The sequence below is a fragment of the Cryptosporidium andersoni genome (assembly GCF_001865355.1).
Source record: "Cryptosporidium andersoni isolate 30847 chromosome Unknown contig_2, whole genome shotgun sequence".
NCBI lineage: Eukaryota > Apicomplexa > Conoidasida > Eucoccidiorida > Cryptosporidiidae > Cryptosporidium > Cryptosporidium andersoni.
Genome location: NW_027122843.1, coordinates 146,217 through 168,697, shown reverse-complemented (window position 1 = coordinate 168,697; position 22,481 = coordinate 146,217). Strand labels below are relative to the sequence as shown.

General features: G+C 29.8%; 10 protein-coding genes across 10 annotated transcripts in view; 7 read left to right on the top strand and 3 right to left on the bottom strand.

Moving 5' to 3' along the window:
* Window positions 1–198: 198 nt before the first annotated feature.
* cand_000860 (histone H3) lies at window positions 199–606 on the bottom strand (the record flags this gene model as incomplete). Its single annotated transcript, XM_067210336.1, has 1 exon — window positions 199–606. The coding sequence occupies one exon, from the start codon at window positions 604–606 to the stop codon at window positions 199–201; it is 408 nt and encodes a 135-aa protein (XP_067068411.1).
* Window positions 607–780: 174 nt separating this feature from the next.
* Window positions 781–1,170, top strand: cand_000850 (uncharacterized protein; the record flags this gene model as incomplete). The annotated part of the gene is made up of 2 exons (XM_067210335.1): window positions 781–984; window positions 1,051–1,170. The coding sequence occupies 2 exons, from the start codon at window positions 781–783 to the stop codon at window positions 1,168–1,170; spliced, it is 324 nt and encodes a 107-aa protein (XP_067068410.1).
* A 660-nt stretch (window positions 1,171–1,830) lies between these two features.
* cand_000840 (transcription factor S-II domain-containing protein) lies at window positions 1,831–2,742 on the top strand (the record flags this gene model as incomplete). Its single annotated transcript, XM_067210334.1, has 3 exons — window positions 1,831–1,875; window positions 1,935–2,031; window positions 2,114–2,742. 3 exons carry the CDS (start codon window positions 1,831–1,833, stop codon window positions 2,740–2,742), a joined length of 771 nt encoding a protein of 256 aa, XP_067068409.1.
* A 391-nt stretch (window positions 2,743–3,133) lies between these two features.
* Window positions 3,134–4,273, top strand: cand_000830 (TBC domain-containing protein; the record flags this gene model as incomplete). The annotated part of the gene is made up of 1 exon (XM_067210333.1): window positions 3,134–4,273. One exon carries the CDS (start codon window positions 3,134–3,136, stop codon window positions 4,271–4,273), a length of 1,140 nt encoding a protein of 379 aa, XP_067068408.1.
* A 94-nt stretch (window positions 4,274–4,367) lies between these two features.
* cand_000820 (uncharacterized protein) lies at window positions 4,368–5,897 on the top strand (the record flags this gene model as incomplete). Its single annotated transcript, XM_067210332.1, has 1 exon — window positions 4,368–5,897. The coding sequence occupies one exon, from the start codon at window positions 4,368–4,370 to the stop codon at window positions 5,895–5,897; it is 1,530 nt and encodes a 509-aa protein (XP_067068407.1).
* A 1,890-nt stretch (window positions 5,898–7,787) lies between these two features.
* On the bottom strand, window positions 7,788–9,197 carry cand_000810 (RNA recognition family protein; the record flags this gene model as incomplete). The annotated part of the gene is made up of 1 exon (XM_067210331.1): window positions 7,788–9,197. The coding sequence occupies one exon, from the start codon at window positions 9,195–9,197 to the stop codon at window positions 7,788–7,790; it is 1,410 nt and encodes a 469-aa protein (XP_067068406.1).
* A 433-nt stretch (window positions 9,198–9,630) lies between these two features.
* cand_000800 (kinesin motor domain-containing protein) lies at window positions 9,631–11,340 on the bottom strand (the record flags this gene model as incomplete). The annotated part of the gene is made up of 1 exon (XM_067210330.1): window positions 9,631–11,340. One exon carries the CDS (start codon window positions 11,338–11,340, stop codon window positions 9,631–9,633), a length of 1,710 nt encoding a protein of 569 aa, XP_067068405.1.
* A 516-nt stretch (window positions 11,341–11,856) lies between these two features.
* On the top strand, window positions 11,857–15,744 carry cand_000790 (uncharacterized protein; the record flags this gene model as incomplete). Its single annotated transcript, XM_067210329.1, has 1 exon — window positions 11,857–15,744. One exon carries the CDS (start codon window positions 11,857–11,859, stop codon window positions 15,742–15,744), a length of 3,888 nt encoding a protein of 1,295 aa, XP_067068404.1.
* Window positions 15,745–15,860: 116 nt separating this feature from the next.
* cand_000780 (uncharacterized protein) lies at window positions 15,861–16,688 on the top strand (the record flags this gene model as incomplete). The annotated part of the gene is made up of 1 exon (XM_067210328.1): window positions 15,861–16,688. The coding sequence occupies one exon, from the start codon at window positions 15,861–15,863 to the stop codon at window positions 16,686–16,688; it is 828 nt and encodes a 275-aa protein (XP_067068403.1).
* A 632-nt stretch (window positions 16,689–17,320) lies between these two features.
* cand_000770 (DNA-directed RNA polymerase II subunit RPB1) overlaps window positions 17,321–22,481 on the top strand; it is a gene marked incomplete at both ends in the record, with an annotated part of 5,653 nt that continues 492 nt past the window's right edge. The window contains one exon of the mRNA XM_067210327.1: window positions 17,321–22,364. Coding sequence (XP_067068402.1) covers window positions 17,321–22,364 — 5,044 coding nt within the window. The remainder of the gene's footprint in view (window positions 22,365–22,481) is intronic.

The following is a 22,481-nucleotide window of genomic DNA, read 5'->3' as shown; positions in this document are numbered from 1 at the left end:
AGTAATATCTAACTCTAAATTTGGAGAAAGTATATAAACTTATAAAATATAATATATCTTAATTACTCAAATCAGATTATCTATAATTATTCAAGAATGGTGGCTAGTACCACCTGGATTTTTTTTTCTTTTTCTATTCACTTTACTGTTTAGGGAAAAATATGGAGCCTGTTACTAAAAGGAAAATATATTAGTAACTTATCTTTCACCTCTTATTCTTCTTGCCAATTGAATATCCTTTGGCATTATAGTAACACGATGAGCATGAATTGCACAAAGATTCGTATCTTCAAAGAGTCCAACTAAGTAAGCTTCAGCAGCTTCCTGTAAAGCCATTACTGCTTGTGACTGAAATCTCAAATCAGTCTTAAAATCTTGTGCAATCTCACGAACTAGACGTTGGAATGGAAGTTTCCTAATCAATAATTCAGTAGAACGTTGAAAACGACGAATCTCACGCAATGCAACTGTCCCAGGACGATAACGTCGAGGTTTTTTCACTCCACCAGTTACTGGAGCCGACTTCCTTGCTCCCTTAGAAGCTAATTGTTTACGAGGTGCCTTACCACCAGTTGATTTTCTTGCTGTTTGTTTTGTTCTTGCCATAATATAATAAAAATATGAAAACTAAAGTGGATACGTGCTTATTAATTCAAATACTGAACAGCGAGCAAATTTATTAAGCGCCAAAAATGGGCGGGTTAAGAATGTTTTTTTTGTAAATAATTAGAAATGCATACACCCATATATTATTGAGTAACCTAAAATATTTTTAACAATATGAAGTTATTTAGGACATTCAAATTTATTACAAATTATTATAGTAGATTAAAGACATCCCCAAATAATTCATGTATTAGATATCTTGCTAATAGTTATAATACTAAGCAAAAGGTATCTGAGGTTACGACTATTATGCAAAATCACTTCGGTGGAACATATTCTGAGTTATTAAATGGATGTCCTCAAAATTTAATAACACAGGTATGATTATAATATTAATTCATTTTTTATTATTTAATTTAAATTTTTTACTTTGTATATTTGAAGGGTTATCCTGAATTCGATATAATAAAAAGTATAACACAACTCAAAGTTGGTTTTGTAACTGGTGTTGAAAATCCCCAATATCCAACTATATTAGGTTATTGTATTGCTGAGATTATATAGAAATGTGCAATTATCCTTAAATTTATTAATTCAATATATTTTGACAATATTTTATAATATTATTTATATATTTTAATATTAGAGTATCTAATTACTATATTATATATATATGATACTACTATCTAGTTATATAATAAACTTTATAAATATTTTAATTTGTCATTATTATATATTAAATGTTTATATTTTCTACATTAGATGGACAATTTAAAATTATGGAGAACTAAGATCTTGTTCTAGTTCCTTTATTCTTTATTAAATAATTAATTTTGTGGAGATATATACTATTGATCAGTAATATCATCCATTCGGAATTTATTATATTCTTATCTAAATCCTTAAATATTAAATAAGAAAGTTACCTCAATATTTAAACTTAAGAATTAAAAAAAAAAAACCTAAACCTATGGAAACAGGAACAAAAAGTAAAATAAATATTAAAAGTGATTGACTTAATTAAATTCAAATTAATGATAAATCATAACACTTAATAACCCACTATAAAATCAAAAAAAGTTATAACTATTAATTTAATACTAATAAATGGAAATATTTAATAAGAGCGCCAAGAAAAATATTTTAATTATTTAAATATAATAAGGCGCGGCTGATGTACTGCATTTTCCTGTTATTCTTGTGCATTCTGATATTATCAATATAATGAATACCTTTGATAAAGATTTCTTAAAATTTCCAAACGATATTGTAAGTAATATTAATTAGACTTAATCATAATTGTTCTTAATCATCTAATATTTTGACAGATACGTAATGTTAAAGATAATCAGACATCACAGGAACTTGTTAACCTTGACCTTAGTATGTTACAAGATATAGTGGATATGTACATATATAATGGAGGTTAGTTTCTTTGCAAAATTATTATAATATAAAAGTATCACTATTTATATATAGAATCGATATTTTTTTAATTACCTTACAGAATTACTTAGTACTAGTTATAATAAATTTGGACCCCCAAGATTTCAATATAATTACAAATCAACAGATAATTTTGATACATTACTTACTAGAGGTTGTCCAAATTGTGGTTCTGCATATGATATATCTTATTGTATTTCTAAATATCATAGACAACTTTTAATGGATAAATCTAATAAAAAAGTAGAGGGGTATTTAGAATGTAAAGTATGTAACTATAAAGCAACAAAATTACATTCACCTAATGAAAGTGACTCTATTTTAGATTTTCTAGAAAAATCTACAACCACAAAAGATTCAGATATATATGAACCTAATAAAGAAATTTATATTTGTGGTTTTAGACAATATCAAAATTTTGATATAACTGGTAAATGGTGGCAAAATAAAGAGAATATCAAGAAAAATCTTAAAAATACTAAAGAAAAAGGAAAAGTGGATTCAGATGTAATTTTAAGAACTTTAGATGCTATGGAAAAAGCTAAAGCTCCTAAAATTAAGGAAATTTGCCCAAAATGTTCTCATAATGAAGCATTCTTTACCCAATTCCAAGCTCGTTCAGCAGATGAAGGTACTACAGTTATGTATGAATGCTGTAAATGTCATTATCGTAGAGTAGTAAATAATTAAACATTTCAAAATTACAATAAATAAATTTCTTGAAATGAGTATTATTTGATTTGTTTTTCGTTTTTTCTTTCTTTTTTCCCCAATTTACTATACTATATATATTTTCTATTTATTATAGAGACAGGATATTTATATTATTTTATTCAAACTTACTTTTTCCTCATTTTCCATGATTTATTAACACTTTAAATTAATTACGAAGTTTTAGAATATATTGAGAAATTGTCTATGCGGTATTATTACATTATTGTGTGCCAAGTTGCGCTTGTGTAATTTTACTGTTTAAACTATATAACTGCTAGCTACTAGTGGTGAGGTTACTTTATATTATAGTCCTAATCAAAAGATTTGATTTCTTTTTTTCTTTTCTCTTTTTTTTTATTATGAGTTCATGTCTACTGACTTGACAACAAGTAAAGTAGGTACTGTTAGATTAGAACGTTTTACATCTGTCTTGGGACAAGATTGTATCGATTTAGAACAATTACAAAACTTATTATGGTCTGGAGTTCCTATATCAGCACCTCCTGAAATGCGTAGAGATGCCTGGCAAATTATGCTTGGATATTTACCACCAAGAAGAGATAGACATTTAAGCTGTCAACAAAAAAAGATTACTGAATATAAGCTGTTAGTTAAAGAATATATACAACGTGATAATTTATCAGAACAAGAAAGAAAATTATTAAGACAAATTAAAGTTGATTTACCTCGTACATCTCTAGAATATAAAAGTTTAAAGAATGATATAATACTAGGCTTAATGGAAAGAGTTTTATTTCTTTGGGCAATTAGAAATCCTGCAAGTGGTTATGTTCAAGGTATAAATGATTTATTATGTCCTTTTTTAATTGTATTTTTTCTCCCTTTTTGTCCAGATGGAAATATGGAATTATTTAATATAAATGAAATTTCTTCTGAAAAAGTTCAACAAGTAGAAGCTGAAGTCTATTGGTGTTTAACAAGATTATTAGATTCATTACAAGAAAATTATGTCTCTGAACAACCAGGTATTCACAAACTTATATTATATTTACGTGATATAATAAGAAGAATTGATAATGTACTTTATAATCATTTAAAAGATGAAGGTGTAGATTTTCTTCAATTTGCTTTTCGTTGGATGAATTGTTTATTAACGAGGGAATTTCCTTTAAATTGTGTTGTACGTTTATGGGATACGTATATTGCTGAGAATACACTAATAAAAATTAATAAATATAATAGGTCAGGTTCAGTTTCTTCATCAATAGGTATAACACCAACTAATAGTAATAGCAATATATCAATATCATATTTTAATGCTTTTCATGTTTATGTATGCTCAGCTTTTTTATTATATTGGACAAATAATTTAAGATCTATGGACTTTGCAAATATTATGTTATTTTTACAGAATTTACCTACTGAAAATTGGACAGAGCGTGATATTGATGCACTTTTAGCTCAAGCCTATGTACTCCAGACTTTATTTCATTGTTCACCAAGACATTTATTGGATTATAGTAAAAGTAATACTATCCCGCAGTAAAAAAAAAAAAAAGTTGGAGATCTTTTCATCCCTTCTTTCTTTTTATTTAATTTATTGGCTTATTATTATTATTAACATTAATAATAATATTAAGATGATATCATATAAAAGCAATAATGAGATATTAATTGATTTTTACAATATAATACAATTAAGATCACAGATTGGTGCTTTATATCCTATAGACAAAGTTATTGATAACTGTATAAAATTAGGACTACATAAATCTGAAGATCTACAAATTTTATTTGTAGATGAAATTCTAAATTATCATTTATTTCTAAAGTTTCCTATTTCTCAAAAATATATAATCAGACTCATAAAAATTTTGATTTCAAAAATTGAAGATAATAGATACCAAATATCTGATAAATTATTGGGAGTATTTACAAAACTTGTTTCTAGAAAAGAATTGATTAAATACAATATAAATAATTCTATAAATAATCATATAATATTAGAATTTATAGATGATAAATTGGAATTTCTAATATATAAAGGGAATAATAAATTAAAGCAAGAAAATAAATATGAAGATTTAAAGAGTTATATGATAAATAAAGGATTAGATTCTAAATTTTACTCTAGTATATATGATTATCTTCCAAATTATGATTTAAAAGAAAAAGTTTTAAGTTTTATCTTTAGATACCAAGAAACAAATGAATTAGGAATGAGACCTTGGGATGCAGGTATATTCCTTGCAGAGAGGCTTATATCTACGATAAATGATCCTGAGAGATCTGTGATAGGTAAAGATATTATTGAATTAGGGAGTGGTATTGGTGTAGCAGCAACTATTGCATCTAAACTTTGTTCTATCCGTAGTATTTGCACATCTGACTACAATTTCACGATTATTAATAATTTGAAATATAACTTTTCAATTAACGGAATTTTAGAAGATCCTAATATACAAATAGATAGAAATAAAGGAGTGGAATGGTATAAATGGAATAATAAAGATGATAATAAATATAACACAAAAATAGAATTTAATATGATAAATAAAGATGCAAGTGAAGGGATTTTGAATAAAAATTTAGGAAATATTAATAATGAAATTTCTGTTAATACATTTACAAATAATTATACAAAAGAAGATGATATCCATTTAAAATTTTCTTCTATATATTTGGACTGGGAGACTTTTAATGAAAATATAGCTGCAAATATATTAAAGAGTCGTATAAAACCTCTTATAATGGCATCAGATGTAATATATGATAAAAAATTAAATAGTTTACTTGTTAAGACTATCCAAATATTTTTAAGTACTGGGTTTAAAATTTTATATGGGCGTAATCCTCCATCTTTATCTTTAAACAATTTCTCTAATAATAGATCTGATTCTGAAAGTCCTAAATACGATAAATCTATTTCTAATATTAAAAGTGATTCCTTAATATGGACGGATTTACCTTTTGTAGATTATTCAAAAGCAAACCCATATTGTATGATCATAAATGCTATTCGTTGCGAAGATACATTACAAGATTTTGTTGATAAATGTTATAGGAATGGTTTGACAGTTTGTAGAGATCCAATTATTATACCAAGATTATTTTATTATGAAGTAGATATAGATACTATTATTACTTTTATTATTTATTATAACAATTAAATATTAATTATATTATAGAAATAATGTAATAGTTTTTTTTTTTCTTTCACAATACTCTAAGTAGTATTTACAGATACCTAAAACTTTATTTGAAAGAAATTATAAAAAGTCGAAACTTAAAAAGATTGTATAATCTTAGTTAATAATAGTCACAATAAATATAACAAGTAAATTAAGTAACAAAAGAAGTATATATTTATAATATATTAGAAACATTGGAATATTATAATCATCTATTCAATGGGGAATTTTATGTAATAATTTATTGTAGATTAGTAAAAGTGAATATTGACCAAATTAAAATTTTATTAAATTTTTATTTTTATTTATATTTTAAGTGATTTATTTTCTAATTAAGTTCATTAATAGCCTGAAATGCAATTTTCATTAAAATATTAAAGTTATATTATTATAAATAATTATGTTTCACAATATTTATTATTAAAAATTAACTAAATAAGTGAATATTTGATATTTCAGTAATAAGTGATTAATTATTTGTTACTTTAAAGTAATAAGAAAAACTTAATCTTAATTAAGGAGACAATTATTAGTAAAATTGATATATATTACACAAGTTTAAAATATAATTATATAATAATTCATTCAAGATAGAAATTATATTTATAAACTATTAATATGATATAAAGTAGTGTACATTTTCTAAAGAGTCTTAGTTAATTGTAGTTTCAGTAAAGAATATAATGAATTTATTAGAATTCTAGAAACAGGAAGTTATTCAATATTTAGAACATTAATAACTCCAATAAATTTAATTTTATCTATTTAATAATAGGTCTTTATATATTAACTTCAGTAAACTAAAGGAATTGTCAAAAAATTCGGAATCTCAAACTAAGAATTGATATATGAAATTTTAGTATATATAATATATATTTATACACTAATTTCCAAGTGAATTGAAAGCTTATAGTAAGCTCTTAAATATATTAGAATTTCTTTATTTCTCATAAATCTAAAGCATATTTTCATTTACTTAAGTTAGTAGATAAACTAAACTTTGTCACTAATTCCTAAAGAGACTCTTGCAATTACTTTGGAATAGTAAGATATTAATTGTATATAAACTCGCAGAAAAATATATATATATATATATAACTAACATCCAATTGTTTCAGTTTCATTATTCACCCTATATTTTGAGATTATATAATTATCTGGTAATCTATTAAAGTCAATAAGATAATCCAACTATATTTTAAAGTGTACATCCAAAAACTACGTTTATTAGAGAAGAGTGAAGAATATCTTAATAGTCTTAAGTAACTTCATATATTTAGCAACATATTCTTATTCAATGTTATAAATCCTTAAGTTTCAAGATTTATAAGGAATATTCATTGTAGTAGTGAAGACTTTCATTAATTATAATTTAAACTACGAAATAAAAGTTATATTTCCAGTATCATTTTGAATACCAAATATAATAACTCTGAGAAATCACTCGACTATGTATTCTATACGTGTGATTCAAGATAATTCTGTGTTACCTTACTACTTTAGGGATTGACTATCCAAATATATTGAGACTTTCTCTTATAAAAAGGAACCCCATGTTAGCGGACCTAGTTCAGTGCTTTTTTTACAGTTGAAACACAAGGGTAGATATAATTAAAATTCAGGTTCAACTGGGCAAGGTCAAATTCTAGAGTTGAGTTCTCCAGATTCAGAAATGTCGTCAATTTAATCTTAATATTTGGTATAAGAGGTCATCTTATAATTTCGAATCCGACCTCTATTCCAATTCACTATATAATTCCAAATAAACCTGTATTTATCACTGAGATATATATTCCTTATCCTTAGTTAAGATAAAACTCGTTTTGTATACATATCACAAATTAATTAATAATAAACAACCATTGTTGTTTACTTATACCAATGACTTTGAGGTGTGTTTGGAGAAGTGTTAATATCGAAGTTAGCCATATTATTCGGACATATCGATGACAAGGTAGATTTTAGTGCTTGGATTGGAGGATTATGAGCAACTTTTACTTGTCCATTATTAGAAGTCGTGGAATTGTTCCTACTAATTGTGGTTTGAGTATCAATCTCACAACTATTACCAGTGCTATCATTAGTACCAGTACTACATGTGGTACTAGTGGTATTACTGCCAGATCCTTGTAGAGTTGATAACAGTGTCTTGAGTGATGCAGCTAAGTTACCACTTGCACTTGGATTTTTAGCAAGTAGTGATGCAAGTGCTGGTGTACCAGATGCTGTACTACTATTATTATTCACTTGTGGTTGTGAGGGATAAGAAGATATTGTTGAAGTATGTTGATATGACAAATTATCGTTATAATGTTGTGTTGTTGCATTATTGTTATAGTCTGTAGTAGGGACACGGATATTGTCATAACGACGTGGTGGTCTCGTTCCAGTATACACTGAAACATTAGGTGATTGCTGTGGAATTCTTCTACTAAAAGAATCACCATATATATCAGGGCTTGCATTCCTAGTGAATCTGGTTTGTCTTATTGGTCCAGAAAGTGCTTGTGAACGATAGCAATCATGATTTTGTTGTGTTTGATGTCCACCCGATGGGTGATAATTTTTTGACATAACCTTAGAATCAGCATTAATAGTACGACTATGAGTATTGGCAAACTGAATTTCCAATACTACACCATTGAAATCGTAACCATTCAATGCTTTTTGAGAAGCTTCTGCCCCCCGTGTATCATAGAATTCAACAAATTTTTCAGCTTCTCTCTTCCGGTTACTACTGACCTTCTTAACATCTCCGTAAGCTCCGAACAATTGTTTGTAGTCATCAACTGTATTGGGATCTACAAAACCTTTGTCATTAACTACAGGACGGACATATAATGTACCCGTGTTTGTATCTCTAGAAGGTCTATCATCTCTTCCTCTGGAATATTGAACGTCTATGATACGACCCTGAACCTGGGAATTTTTTAGTGTATTTCTCGCAATTTCCGCCTTTCTTATATCAAAATATTCGACAAAGGCTATGCCTTTTTGAGGATATACTGCTACTTTCTTTAAGTCACCAAAAGGTTCACATAATTCGCGAACTGCCTCTTCTGTCATATCATACGGCAGTTTACACAGATATAGCGTCCTTGATACATATGCCTCTGCAGTAGGATCATCGAGTGAACCAGGATGAGCACGATACCCATTACTAGAGTTACTATAACTGTCTAAACTAGGATGTATATGCGATGGAGGATATGTAACAGAATGCGGATATGGACCTCCTCTAGATTCATAATTACGATCATATGGACCTGATCGGAACATCAAAATTTAAAACAACCTGTATGGCAGTACTAAAGTTTAATTGTGGCTGCTAACTCTCCTTTGTAAATTGTCACCTACACTGAAAATAGCAAATTTGATGACGCCACCCACGAGCGGAAAATTTTTGTCTACTGAGCGCGATGAATTGTAATGACGTTTATGTACCACAAAAAGCATGAAATCTGGGTATTATTATCAATTGAAAATTAGATAAATTAAATGACAGTTCTTAAGTAATGTTAATATTATAAATACTTAACAACATTGCCATTTATTTATTTTATCAGTTACTTGGTAGATTCCATATTACTATTATTAAATCTTGTTATTGATTTAATGATATCCCAGAACTAGTAAACTATATCTACTCAATATTATTAAATTTTATTTTATCAAAGGTATTTATATCTTTATATACAGTATAATTCAGATGTTAGCTATCTTGATTTTGTATATGTTGACGTTTTGGGCAATTTATTTCACATGTTTGAACAGTTGTAGCAAATCTAAGTGAGCTTAAAGATTCACTATATGAAGATGATACCGGTGAAATATGAACAAACATCGCCGTTTTACTATTACCACCCAATGAATCTTTTAGTAGCATTGTTAACTTGCTATTCCTATATGGTATATGATCTTTTTTTAGAGCTATAGCTAAAATTACATCCCTTAATGAGCTTAAAGACCTATTAATATATTGTGTCTCCTTTAGTCTATCTCCAGTAACATTACTCTTATTTACTCTCTCTGACCCAGCTAAATCTACAAGTGATAGTGTTGATGTTACTTTATAATTAGTTTTCTGACCTGAGTATAGGAAATTCTCATTATTTTCATTTTCATCCTGAGTAAGTGAAGTAAATTCCCCTATTAATTTTAATTGAATAATGCTATGTGATCTTGAACTTCTCTCGTTACTATCAGTTGAAGCAGCTGCCCTATTTCCTTGTGCTATACTCAACATCTTATTTACTTGTTCTGCACTTGTTACTTCTTTTATATATAGACCAGTTATAGATATGCCACCTTTCTGATCCAATCGCAATTCTGGAACCTGTTTACCTTTACTTTCCTGTAAAAGATCACGAACATTTTCATTGTAAACTTCCATTGCACTTAGCTCACTCCTATAATTCCACCCTTTAGTTTTCATATCCTCAATTGTAGAAAAAATTAAATTCAACGCTCTTGGAATCATTCCAACATCTTCATCTTTAGGTGTACCTAACATTGTATGTGTCTTTCCACTGCCAGTTTGTCCATATGAGAATATACAGACATTATATCCATCTAAAGCTGATTGAATGAGTTGTGATACTTCTTCAAATACATCTTGTTGTGAGCACTTAGGAAGGAATATACGATCAAATGAAAATGCTGATATACTAGAACCACGATTTCCATTATTTTTTATTGTTATTGTTGAGTCATCTTCAGATATATCATATTGTATGCAAGAATCTTTGTTTTCAGATGGTAATAATGGTCTTATTCTACAAAATACCCGAATATTACCTCTTATTTCTTGTACAATATTAAACAGTTTCTTCCTTTCATTATTTATGTTAGCAGCACATCTCTGTAATCTATATTTCCAAGACAGTATCTCTTGATTTGCCAATTCTATTTGCTGTGCTAAAGAAAGTCTTGCGCTATTTGCCCAATATTTTATCTTCAGTTTCTCAGTTAATGTATTAAGGTTAGCTTGAGTATTCAGTTTAATAGACTCCAAATCTTTACATTGAGATTTTAAATTGTCGCCTACTGACCTTTCATATTCTAAGTCATTGGATAACTGTTCAATCCTTGTTTCCAATTCGTTAATCTTATTTTTAAGTTCCACTTGTAGATTTCCATAGAGTCTTTCTGATTCTTCACTCTCTTCCATAATCTTAATCAAAGTTTCATTATCCTCCTTCTCTTTTTCCCTTACCAATTCAGTTTTCTTATTTAAGATAGAACACTCTTCACTTAATTGCTTAGAGTTATTTTCAAGTTCTTCTATTTTGTTTGAGATAAGCTTCTGTTCTTTTTCTAAATTCTCAATTATCTCCTGATAGCTTTCATAGCTTAATCCCGGACTTCCATTATTCACAACAGAAGATTTAAGTCCAATTTTATCCACTTGTTTATCATACATAATGGTAAATACTCTATATTACAAAGGTATGGAATTTCAATGGAAAAAGTCTAGAAGTGCATGGTACTTCCCCACTTTCTTTTCTACAATATGGCGCTAGAAATGGTTTGGGCTTTTTTTTCTTTCTAAGAAGCAAACTAGGACTAGTATTATTATAATGTAGAAAATCACTTTTACCAGTATAGTTTAAGGGTATATATATACACATATAATCAAATACATGTCAATTGGCATTTTTGATCATAGAGGACAAAAAAATATCTATAAATTATACTTTTCAGCTGCATCCTTGTTTTAGGAAGCTATGTAATAACAGTAAATTATTAGCTTTGAAACAATGCCAATTAATATATGCTTAAAATAAAGACTATTAATAAGTAGAATATTGCAGAGGAAAAATAGTAACGATAAATAGCGCCGTAATTATTTGTAAATGAAAGACTTATCTGCATTGTATTTACTTAGATGTAAGTAAGACGACATTACAAATATAAGGGGAATTGATACATATATACTATGGTAGAGAGAAGTACTGAAGGTTTAGATGAGGATTTAGTACGAAGAACCATAAGATTAGTTAAACAACCAATATCTGATATTTTAAATTTAGAGTCTTCACATTACTTAGATAAAGTGACTAAAGTGGAAGAATCTATCTCAGCATGTAGTAAAAAAGGTATAGTTTTATGCTTTGATTATATTGTTATTCCTATAATTACAGCTATTCATTTAAATATCAAGAGATTGGAACTAGTATCTAGCACATCAGAAACTGAGAAAGTAAACAAGACTAGGGAAAATAAATATTCATTAGAGATTGTATGCACAGCTACTGAAAAACTTATAGATTGTCTAGAAATAATAATGTTGAATATTCAAGATGAGTCTAGTGAAATTTCAAGTAATCGCTTAACCACTATTTTTTTTGATATACTAAACCCAATACTAGTGATTTTACAGAAAAGGGAATTTGCTAAAAATGAAAGAATAATAGCTGGATGTTTAAGAATTCTACATATAAATTTTTTATTATTTTGGAATACATGGATACCAGATGAATCAAATAAAGTAACTCCTCAAATTGTAATTCCAATAATTGTTCATAATTTAGTTGCAATATCAGCCCCAAATTATAGGCTAAAGGATTCAACGTATCTTAAATCTTCAACTAACAAGCATTTAAGATTATTAGCTCTTAATATCCTATTTGATATTCCAAGATTAGTGAATAATAGTCAGATTTTATACAAAGTATTCCCTGGTACTGTTCAGGCATTTGGAATAGAAATATTAAAGGAAAAAATTAATTTTTACTCAGAAGAGATAATGAGTCAACTTATTTATTGTTTGAAACAATGGATTGGATGGACTTTAATTAGTATAAGATCAACAAATTTTATACCAATAAATGGAGATATGAATAAATATATAGAAAATGAAAAGTGGCTTAAACAAGCTACAATTAATACAGGAGTTATATTACGTTCAATTATACTTAGGAATATTTTGGATATTAATGTAAACTCCTCACAGAATATTTGTTGTAACGATGAACTAACACTTTATCCACCTAATGTACGTATTGCATTTATAAATTTAGCTAATTGCTGCTTAACAAGTGCATTCAATGTATTTAAAGAATTTTCTGAGTCAACACTAAAGTTATGTATGAATTTCTTAATATCAGCTACTCTTGATAGAGATAGAGACACTAGAGATGCAGCAGATTCTTACTTTAAGGATCAACTGGAATTTTCTTCAGATACTGCTCAATCATTATATTTACAAAATTATCTTTCAACAGATTTATATACTGATCTACATAATTTCTTAAATTCCTACTATAGAGAATGTATACAACTAGGTAACTCTAAAGAAGCTTCTTTGGGAAATTTGTCTTTGGAAATAACCAAAACACTAGGTATAATATCACTAAAAAGTGAAAAACTTGGTATAGGTCCTACAACTATATTCTATAATGATAATTTACTTCTGATGATACAAAGTCTTTTTATAATCTCTTATCAAGAATATCCCCAAGATAACTCAGTCAAAAAGTTGCTAATGGACAATAGAAAAGTTTTATTATCAACATTTTCGTCTACAATTGTACTAGATGAAAATTTTTTAATTGACTATGGTGAATTTGAGCTTCTAGGATTTTCTGATATGTTTTTGAGCGATAAGAATCTTAATAAAAATGAATTTAGTGAAATTAATTATCTAAATTTATCTAGGGATATTGACATAAGTGGAATCTTGGATACTATTTTAGCTTATTTTAGTATAATCAGCCCAGTTGGAGATACAACTAGGGACATCCAAGATTCAAAATCTCAAGCTACACTTTTATGGAATATGTCTACCCATTTGTTACTTTATACGAGCAATGAAATACTAGAGATGGATTTTATTAATACTTTAATTGATAAACTATCGAAGAATTCGAAAATAGGGAATAAGTTGGAATTTACGTGTATAATATTGGCATCTATCTACAAATTTTTGGATAATATACTAAATAAATTGGATTATTGCAACTCACTTAGTACTAATTATCATAAAGATGAGAAGCAATTATCTACAATACTTTATACTTGGCTAGATGAAATTTTAGATATACTTAAGAATAACGATATTTCTATTAATTGTTCTAAAACAAAGGAACTTACCCAATTAAAAAAATCATTATGTTTATTAATAATTGGGTGTGTAATACAACTTTCAAATAAGTTGGATACTTTTCGTAAAGATATTCGCAATATAGCGATTAAAGTCATTGTACCACTATTGCAAAACTATGGGAGCAAATATTATGTCGAGAGTCTATGTGCTTTAGATGCATTGAATAAATTAGCTACTGGATTAGATATATATAAAGAAAATACTTCAACCATTTGCATTATATTGGAAAGTTATTGTGATATTATAGTAGATTCACTTCATTTAATTTTAAAAGAAGAATTTACAGAAGAAACTAGCCAATTATTTCTTGTTGTACTTTCACACTGTAGCGTAGATTTTGTTTTACAAATAGATGATATAATCTTGGAAATGTGCGAATCAACATTTACAAAGAATGTTTGGGTCTATCACTGTTTTGCATTGATTTCTCAAGTTCTTTCAATGAAGATACACAATGATAGAAAAATTTCCTTTGAATTGTGGACTAATAGTTGTAAGCATAAATTTCGAGTTTTTTTTGATGATATTAACAATTCACTAGCTCATCAAAGCAAATATCTCCAAAAATCCCTTACTTCTGTAAATTATGATATAGTGATATCATTATTAAGTAGTCAATTCGACAATCAACTTAGTAATAAAACAAAACCTAATTTAATTTCTTCTGATCTATCAGATGATATATTAAATACTTTCAAAACCTCCAATTTACTGTATTTGCAAAGTAAACTCAAAAATATATATATAACTAGAGGCGACAATAATAAATACATATCTCCACCATCCAAAGAAGAAAATCCAATAAGTAATAACTACTATGGATTTCTAAATGAAGACCAAAATAATAAATATGAGGCTTATAGAAACATAGCTCAGATGATTCTTTTACAAATACGCTACGATGCAACAAATACAAGTTTTGATAAACATTATATTAACCAAAGGCAATATTATTCATTGTATACTATACTACATTCCCTGATGATTCTTTCATCAAATACTAAAAGCTTGCTCCCTTGTATACATGAGGTGTGGTCATACATCATAGCACCTTGGATATCTTTAGCATCATCTGGTTTCTATACTTCAAAAGAATATAATGAAACATTATCAATCAAACTTCGTGAATTATTATTAGTTAATGCAATTATCAAACGTTTGATTTTATTTGGTGGTAGTTTTGTTACTAAAAGAGTAGAAGAGCAGCTCCTTATTCATATTTTAAATTTCATTAAAAATATTCTTCATAATAGAGGCAAAACATATTTTTTGGATGATAAGGATGCTATTCAAAACATTCCACTATATAAGCTGGGTATTTCTACTATGGAATTGTTGCAAATTATTACTTTTAATTATCATCACTCAAATATACCTCTTACAGTATCTTTTAATATACTTTACACACTTTTATCTGTGGCTCTAGATTCTTTATCTATTTATCTGTCTGATAACTGGAAAATTGTGGGTTTTAGAATACTGATCAACCTATATAGGTCAAATCCAAGTTTTGTAATGACAATTGTTAAAGTTAGAATAAAAGATCAAGAAAATCACTTAAATTTACAAAATATCTTTTTAAATTTCTTTACTGACCCAAAGAATCCACTTTTGCAAAGATATTGCCAGTACTTTTTTCTTCATAACAATGCTAGATTACCGCCAACATTACATGAGAGTATAAATATGAAGCATATTTCTTCAGTTTTGCAGAGCTAAAATAGAGACAATGCATGCATAAGTGCATATAAACAAACTCACGCGCTTACTTTTACCGCTTATTTTGAAGAAAGTAAATATTATTTACTCTTAGTATTATGCATGCCTAATACAATATGAAAGGGAATTCTAAACACTCCAAAGATATAGTTGGATTATTTGACGATGAGGAGTGTGATGATATTTTTGGGAATGATGACAATGACAATGAATATTACACTGGGAACTTTGATTCAGAGGAGCCTCATAAATTAAGTGATTCAAGAGATGACTTAATTAAAGAAGTTTTGGGGGATATAAAAAGTGAAAAAAAATTGAGTATAAATAGACGTAAAAGGCCAAAAATTGAAAGATCATTTTTCTGTCCAGAAAGTGGTCAAGACATACTATTTTCTTTATTTTCAAGTACCTTTTTAAACTTTAAATATTACCCGCAAATTTACGATGAATATCATGAACTGAATAGTCTACAGCACTTACTTAAGATATTTGAACAATGGAGTTTCTCTGTATATCCTTTCAACTTATGTTTGGATGACTTTGCCAAACTAGTAGAAAGAGCTTCTCTAAGTGGTGATATGCAGGACTATAGATTAGAGCTTATATATAAGTACAAGCAGAGTAAGAGTCTTCCATACAATAATCAAGAACAGTCAGAAGTAGAGACAAAATTAGATGGATTGAATATAGAAACAAGTAGTAAACAATTTAAGAACCAAGAATTAGATTTTGATAATGAAAATGAGTATCCTAGCTTGCTTATTCAAGATCAAAATAATAGTATAGATGGAACAAATTTTAACTATTTAAAAAATAATGAGAAACATAATGTATCTAACTTATCTTTGTCACAATTAGAACTTAAACGTAATGCTGCTTTACTGCGTAGACAACAACTACTTGCCCAGAGAAAAGTTGATGAAGATGTAAAGCAAGCAAGCTAAAACCAATAAACATGGAGGAGCTTGGAAATAAATGGAAGGTGATATAGTTTCGTTGTTAAGAGATATTCTAAGAAAATTTATTAGCATGAAGTACTACAGATACAAACTATTTTGGCGAGAACATAGTAAATTGGATTCAGTAGATAATGAAGCTTATTATCTATAAATCTGATCTAATATTATATCATTACACCTTTTTAAGCTATGTTTATAACCCAGTTAAACTAGTTATATTTCATAGCTTGCATTTATTATGAGCTTTTAGTTTAAGCAGACTCAATGCAAATTTCTACACTTTAACTTCACAATTAGTAAATTAGAATTTTAATATTTCAGTCGTTATACTCTTTCATTAAATTGTGAATATATGTGACTAAATATCAGCTTGTTTATTATATATATTGCATATATATTATGTAAATTTGGAATTTACGTAGATAATCTTATGAATACTTGCTAGATGCAGCATTGAAAAGATTTTAAGTGGGTACCTGGCGCTGAAAGTGGCAAGGCTAGACGTGAAGCGTGCCACTAATAAAACTTATTTAACAAGGAAGCCTTAAATACGGAGAAATTGGACAGACTGTTTATGATAAAGTAACTGGTATATTCTGCATGTTCTAGTACTGAGAATGTCGACTGCTTTGGAGTTGAACAATCCATTCAGTAATAAGGAACTGAAAAAGATATACAGTATAGAATTTGGAGTACTATCTCCTGATTTGATCCGTCGCTATTCAGTTTTGGAGGTAACTATATCAGATTTATATGAGAATGGGAAACCTAAACCTGGGGGTCTCAATGATCCTTTGATGGGAACTATTGATTATCACGTTTTGTGTGAGACATGTCATATGGATATAAAAACGTGCCCAGGCCACTTTGCTCACATAGAACTGGGCAAACCAATGTTTCATATTGGCTTTGTAAGTGTAGTATTGAAGATTCTACGCTGTGTATGTTTTGCGTGTTCTAAATTATTTATAGATCCTATGGATCCTAAATTTAAGGTTATACAGAAGACACGAAACCCTCACTTGCGACTCCAGCGGCTTGTAGAAATTAGTAAAACATATTCAAGGTGTGTCATATCTAGTGATGGTTCTGGATGTGGATTTATTCAACCACAGATATCTAAGGATGGGTATAATTTGTACATTAGACAGCACGAAGAAAGTCGCAATATAGATGATGAATCTACTGACTCTCGCAGAATTCTCAGCGCTGAAGAAGTCTTAAATATATTTAAGAGGATAACAGATGAAGATATGAAGTTGCTCGGGTTTGATCCAAAACGCTGTAATCCATGCTGGTTTATTACTACTATACTACCTATTCCTCCACCAGCAGTACGGCCCTACGTGCAGTTCGGAAGTGATAGGAGTGAGGATGACTTGACTCTCAAATTACAGCAAATCGTGAAGCTTAATGAGAATTTGAAAAGACAAATTAGGCTAGGATCTCCAGATCATATTTTAAATGAAATGATTGCAGTATTACAATACCATCTGGTAACTCTCGTAAACAACGATCTACCAGGTTTACCTCAATCTAGGACACGAAGTAATAGACCTATAAAATCTCTTAGAGCTAGGCTAAAAGGAAAGGATGGTAGAATTAGAGGTAATCTAATGGGTAAAAGGGTGGATTTTTCTGCTAGAACTGTTATTACTGGAGATCCAAACTTATCTGTGGATCAGGTAGGAGTCCCATATTCAATAGCTATGACATTGACATATCCCGAAATTGTAACTCCTTATAACATTGAAGAACTGAAGGAATTAGTTGAAAGAGGGCCATATGAATGGCCAGGAGCAACAAGTATTGTTCAAGATGATGGGACAAAAATAGACTTACGATTCTGCAACAGAAGCAATAATAATGCAAATTGTGTTTTACAATATGGTTGGAAAGTTGAACGTCATATGAAAAATGATGACTTGGTTTTATTTAATAGACAGCCAAGTTTACATAAGATGAGTATTATGGGGCATAGGGTGAAGATCTTACCATATTCAACCTTTAGATTAAATCTTTCAGTTACATCACCTTATAATGCAGATTTCGATGGTGATGAGATGAACTTGCATTTAGCTCAATCCCATGAAACGCGTTCTGAAATTAAGCACCTAATGATGGTTCCCAAACAAATTGTTTCTCCTCAAGGAAATCGACCAGTCATCGGTATAGTTCAGGATTCTTTATTGGGACTTTTTCTATTAACTAGGAAGTCTACATTTTTGACAAAAGATAGATTTTTGCAGTTATTGCTCTGTATCCCATACTGGAATGGTATCATTCCTCCACCTGCAATTTTAAGGCCTCAACCATTATGGACTGGTAAGCAAATCATCACCGTACTCTTAACTTTTACTACAGACTTAGGAGAACCAATAGAGCTAAATTTAATGAGGGATGGTAGTATTGTTAATATTAGATCATCAAATACTTCTGGAAACAAGAGCGAGAACAAAGATGAAGCCAAAGAAACCATTATAAATAATCCTTGGATTTCGGAATATGATAATCAGGTTCTCATCCAACAAGGAGAACATATCTGCGGTATTATAACTAAGAAGATTGCTGGATCTTCCTCTGGATCACTAATTCATATTTTGTGGAATGAGATAGGACCTGAAAAGACGGGGCTTTTCTTAACTTATACTCAAATGGTTGTAAATACTTGGCTTCTAGAACATGGTTTCACTGTTGGGTGTCAAGATATCCAACCCTTAAACTTTACTCTAGAGAAGATTATGACATCCCTGGAAAATTCCAAACTCCATGTACAGCAGATAATTAGAAGGGCTCAAAAAGGTCAGTTAGACTGTCAACCTGGTAAAAGTTTGGTTGAATCTTTTGAAGCTCAGGTCAATCAAGAACTTAACAGTGCTCGTGAAATGTCAGGAATAATTGCAACTGAGAATTTGGATCCATCTAAAAATAATATGATTGCTATGGTACAATGTGGAAGTAAAGGTTCTACTATTAATATATCTCAGATTATGGCCTGTGTAGGTCAGCAAAATGTAGAAGGCAAACGAATTCCTTTTGGTTTTAGAGATAGGAGTTTACCCCATTTTCTCAAATATGATTATGGTCCAGAAAGTAGAGGATTTGTATCTAACTCTTATTTATCTGGTTTGACACCTCAGGAAGTCTTCTTTCATGCTATGGGAGGTAGAGAGGGTATTATTGATACAGCTTGTAAGACATCTGAGACTGGTTATATTCAGAGGAGACTTATTAAAGCTATGGAAGATTGTATGGTTCAGTATGACCGTACAGTTAGAAATTGCTGTGGTGATATCATTCAATTTTTATATGGAGAAGATGGTATGGCAGGAGAATTTATTGAGGACCAGGTAATAGAGCTATTACAAATGGACCCTTCTGTATTTCAACATAAGTATAGGCACAATATGGAACACCCCCGTTGGGGCTCTAACTGGCAAGGAGTATCTTCAAATACAATAAAGAATTTACAGTTTGATCTTGAGTCTCAGAATATACTTAATACAGAATATAAGCAACTCGTTCTAGATAGAGAACTACTAGGACGAGATATTTTTCCAGATGGTGAAACCAGGCAACATCTACCAATAAATATTGGAAGAATTATACAAATGGCTCAACAAAAATTTCCAAGGTATAATGTTGATGATGATTCTGGCAGACTTGAATGGGGACCTGTAACTATAATTAAGCAAGTAGAAGGATTATTGGATAAGTTACTCTTATGGAAGAATATGTTTACAAAAGACAACCTGGATAATCCTAAGTTACCTCCAACATTTGATAATATTATAGCTGAAGTTCAAAAGAATGCTACTACTCTTTTAGGAATTCATATTAGAGGTGCTTTAGCTAGTAAGAAGATTTTAGAAATTGATAGACTGGGTCCTACTGCTTTTGAATGGGTTCTAGGTGAAATTCAACATCAATTTTATCGAAGTTTAGCACATTCTGGAGAAATGGTTGGAACAATAGCAGCTCAATCTATTGGAGAACCTGCAACACAGATGACTCTTAATACTTTTCACTTTGCTGGTGTAGGCTCGAAAAATGTAACATTGGGTGTCCCGAGACTAAGAGAGCTTATAAATGTTGCTAAAAATGTACGTACTCCTACTTTAACTATTTATCTTGAAAATAGTATTGCTAATGATCAAGAACATGCTAAGGATGTATTAACACTTTTGGAGCACACTACTTTGGAGAATATTACAACTATGGCCCATATTCTTTATGATCCTAAATTTGATGAAACTATTGTAGAGGCAGATAAACAATGGGTTAGTGATTACTATGAATTTCCAGATGATGTTGATATAAAAAGCCGATTAGGTACTTGGTTACTCAGGATACAATTAAATAGCAAACTTGTAACTGATAAAAAACTTTCTATGAAGGAAATAGGAGATAAGATTTTAATGGAATTTAGTAATGATGAATTAGACTGTATATGGACAGATGATAATTCAGATGAATTGGTTTTACGCTTGAGAATTAAAAATCTTGAACCTACTAATTCTGGAACTCAAGATACTGTTGTGAACTCTGAATTCCAAATGGATGACGGAAATTATCAACCTCCTACTCCTTCCCTGGTAGAGGAGCATAAGTTCCTTGAAAAGCTGATGACAGAGTGCCTTTCACAAATAACATTGCGTGGGATATCTAATATTAAGAAAGTATATATGAAAGAAGAGCAAGTGACTAGATATGATATACTAAGTCAAAAAATAGTTAGAGATAATCAGTGGGTTCTTGATACTGATGGATGCAATTTAGAAGCTGTATTATGTCATGAGGCAATAGATAGCACTAGAACTATATCTAATGATATTACTGAGGTATTCAGTGTTTTAGGAATTGAGGCTGTTCGTAGAGCCTTGCTTAAAGAGTTGAGGACTGTCATTTCTTTTGATGGAAGTTACGTAAACTATCGTCATCTAGCTCTACTATGCGACAATATGACGCAGAAAGGTCACCTAATGAGTATTACAAGACATGGGATGAATAGAGTTGACAGGGGTCCTTTACAAAAGTGCAGTTTTGAGGAGACTGTAGAAATACTCATGGATGCTGCTATGTTCGGCGAAACAGATTATTTAAATGGAGTAAGTGAGAATGTAATGGTTGGGCAACTTTCACCTTATGGTACGGCCTGTTTCGATTTATTGGTAGACTCTGATAAACTTAGGGACACTGCTGCACATTTAGATATTCATGGGAATTCCCAAAAGAATGGTTTTATTTCAGATATATCTCAGGCTTCAACTGGAGTATTTTCTACCAACAAGGGATATAATAGTGGGACATTTGATTCACCAATGTCACCTCTTTCACCAATGTCACCTCTCTATTCAACACATGAACCCATGTCACCTATGATATCTGGGCAGTTTTCTCCAGTTCAAATGACCCCAAGGTCTCCAATGAGTCCTGTATCACCTAGTGGAATTCTTAGTCCCATGCCTTATTCACCTGCAAGTCCCACTTCTCCACTAATTGACTATACACCGACATCTCCAATATATGCAGTAAGAAGCCCAGCTTATGGACATGAAACTGAGGAGAGAACAAAAAAACGATACAAAGCAAATATAGCAACAAATGCCTACTCACCTACTTCACCCGTATATTCTGGCGATAAAGGTGGTGATAGCTCGAGTCCTTTCATGTCACCTACTTCTCCAGGAGTGGAACCTTTATCTCCTAATTATTCTCCAACATCCCCTAATTATTCTCCAACATCCCCTAATTACTCACCAACATCTCCTCATTATT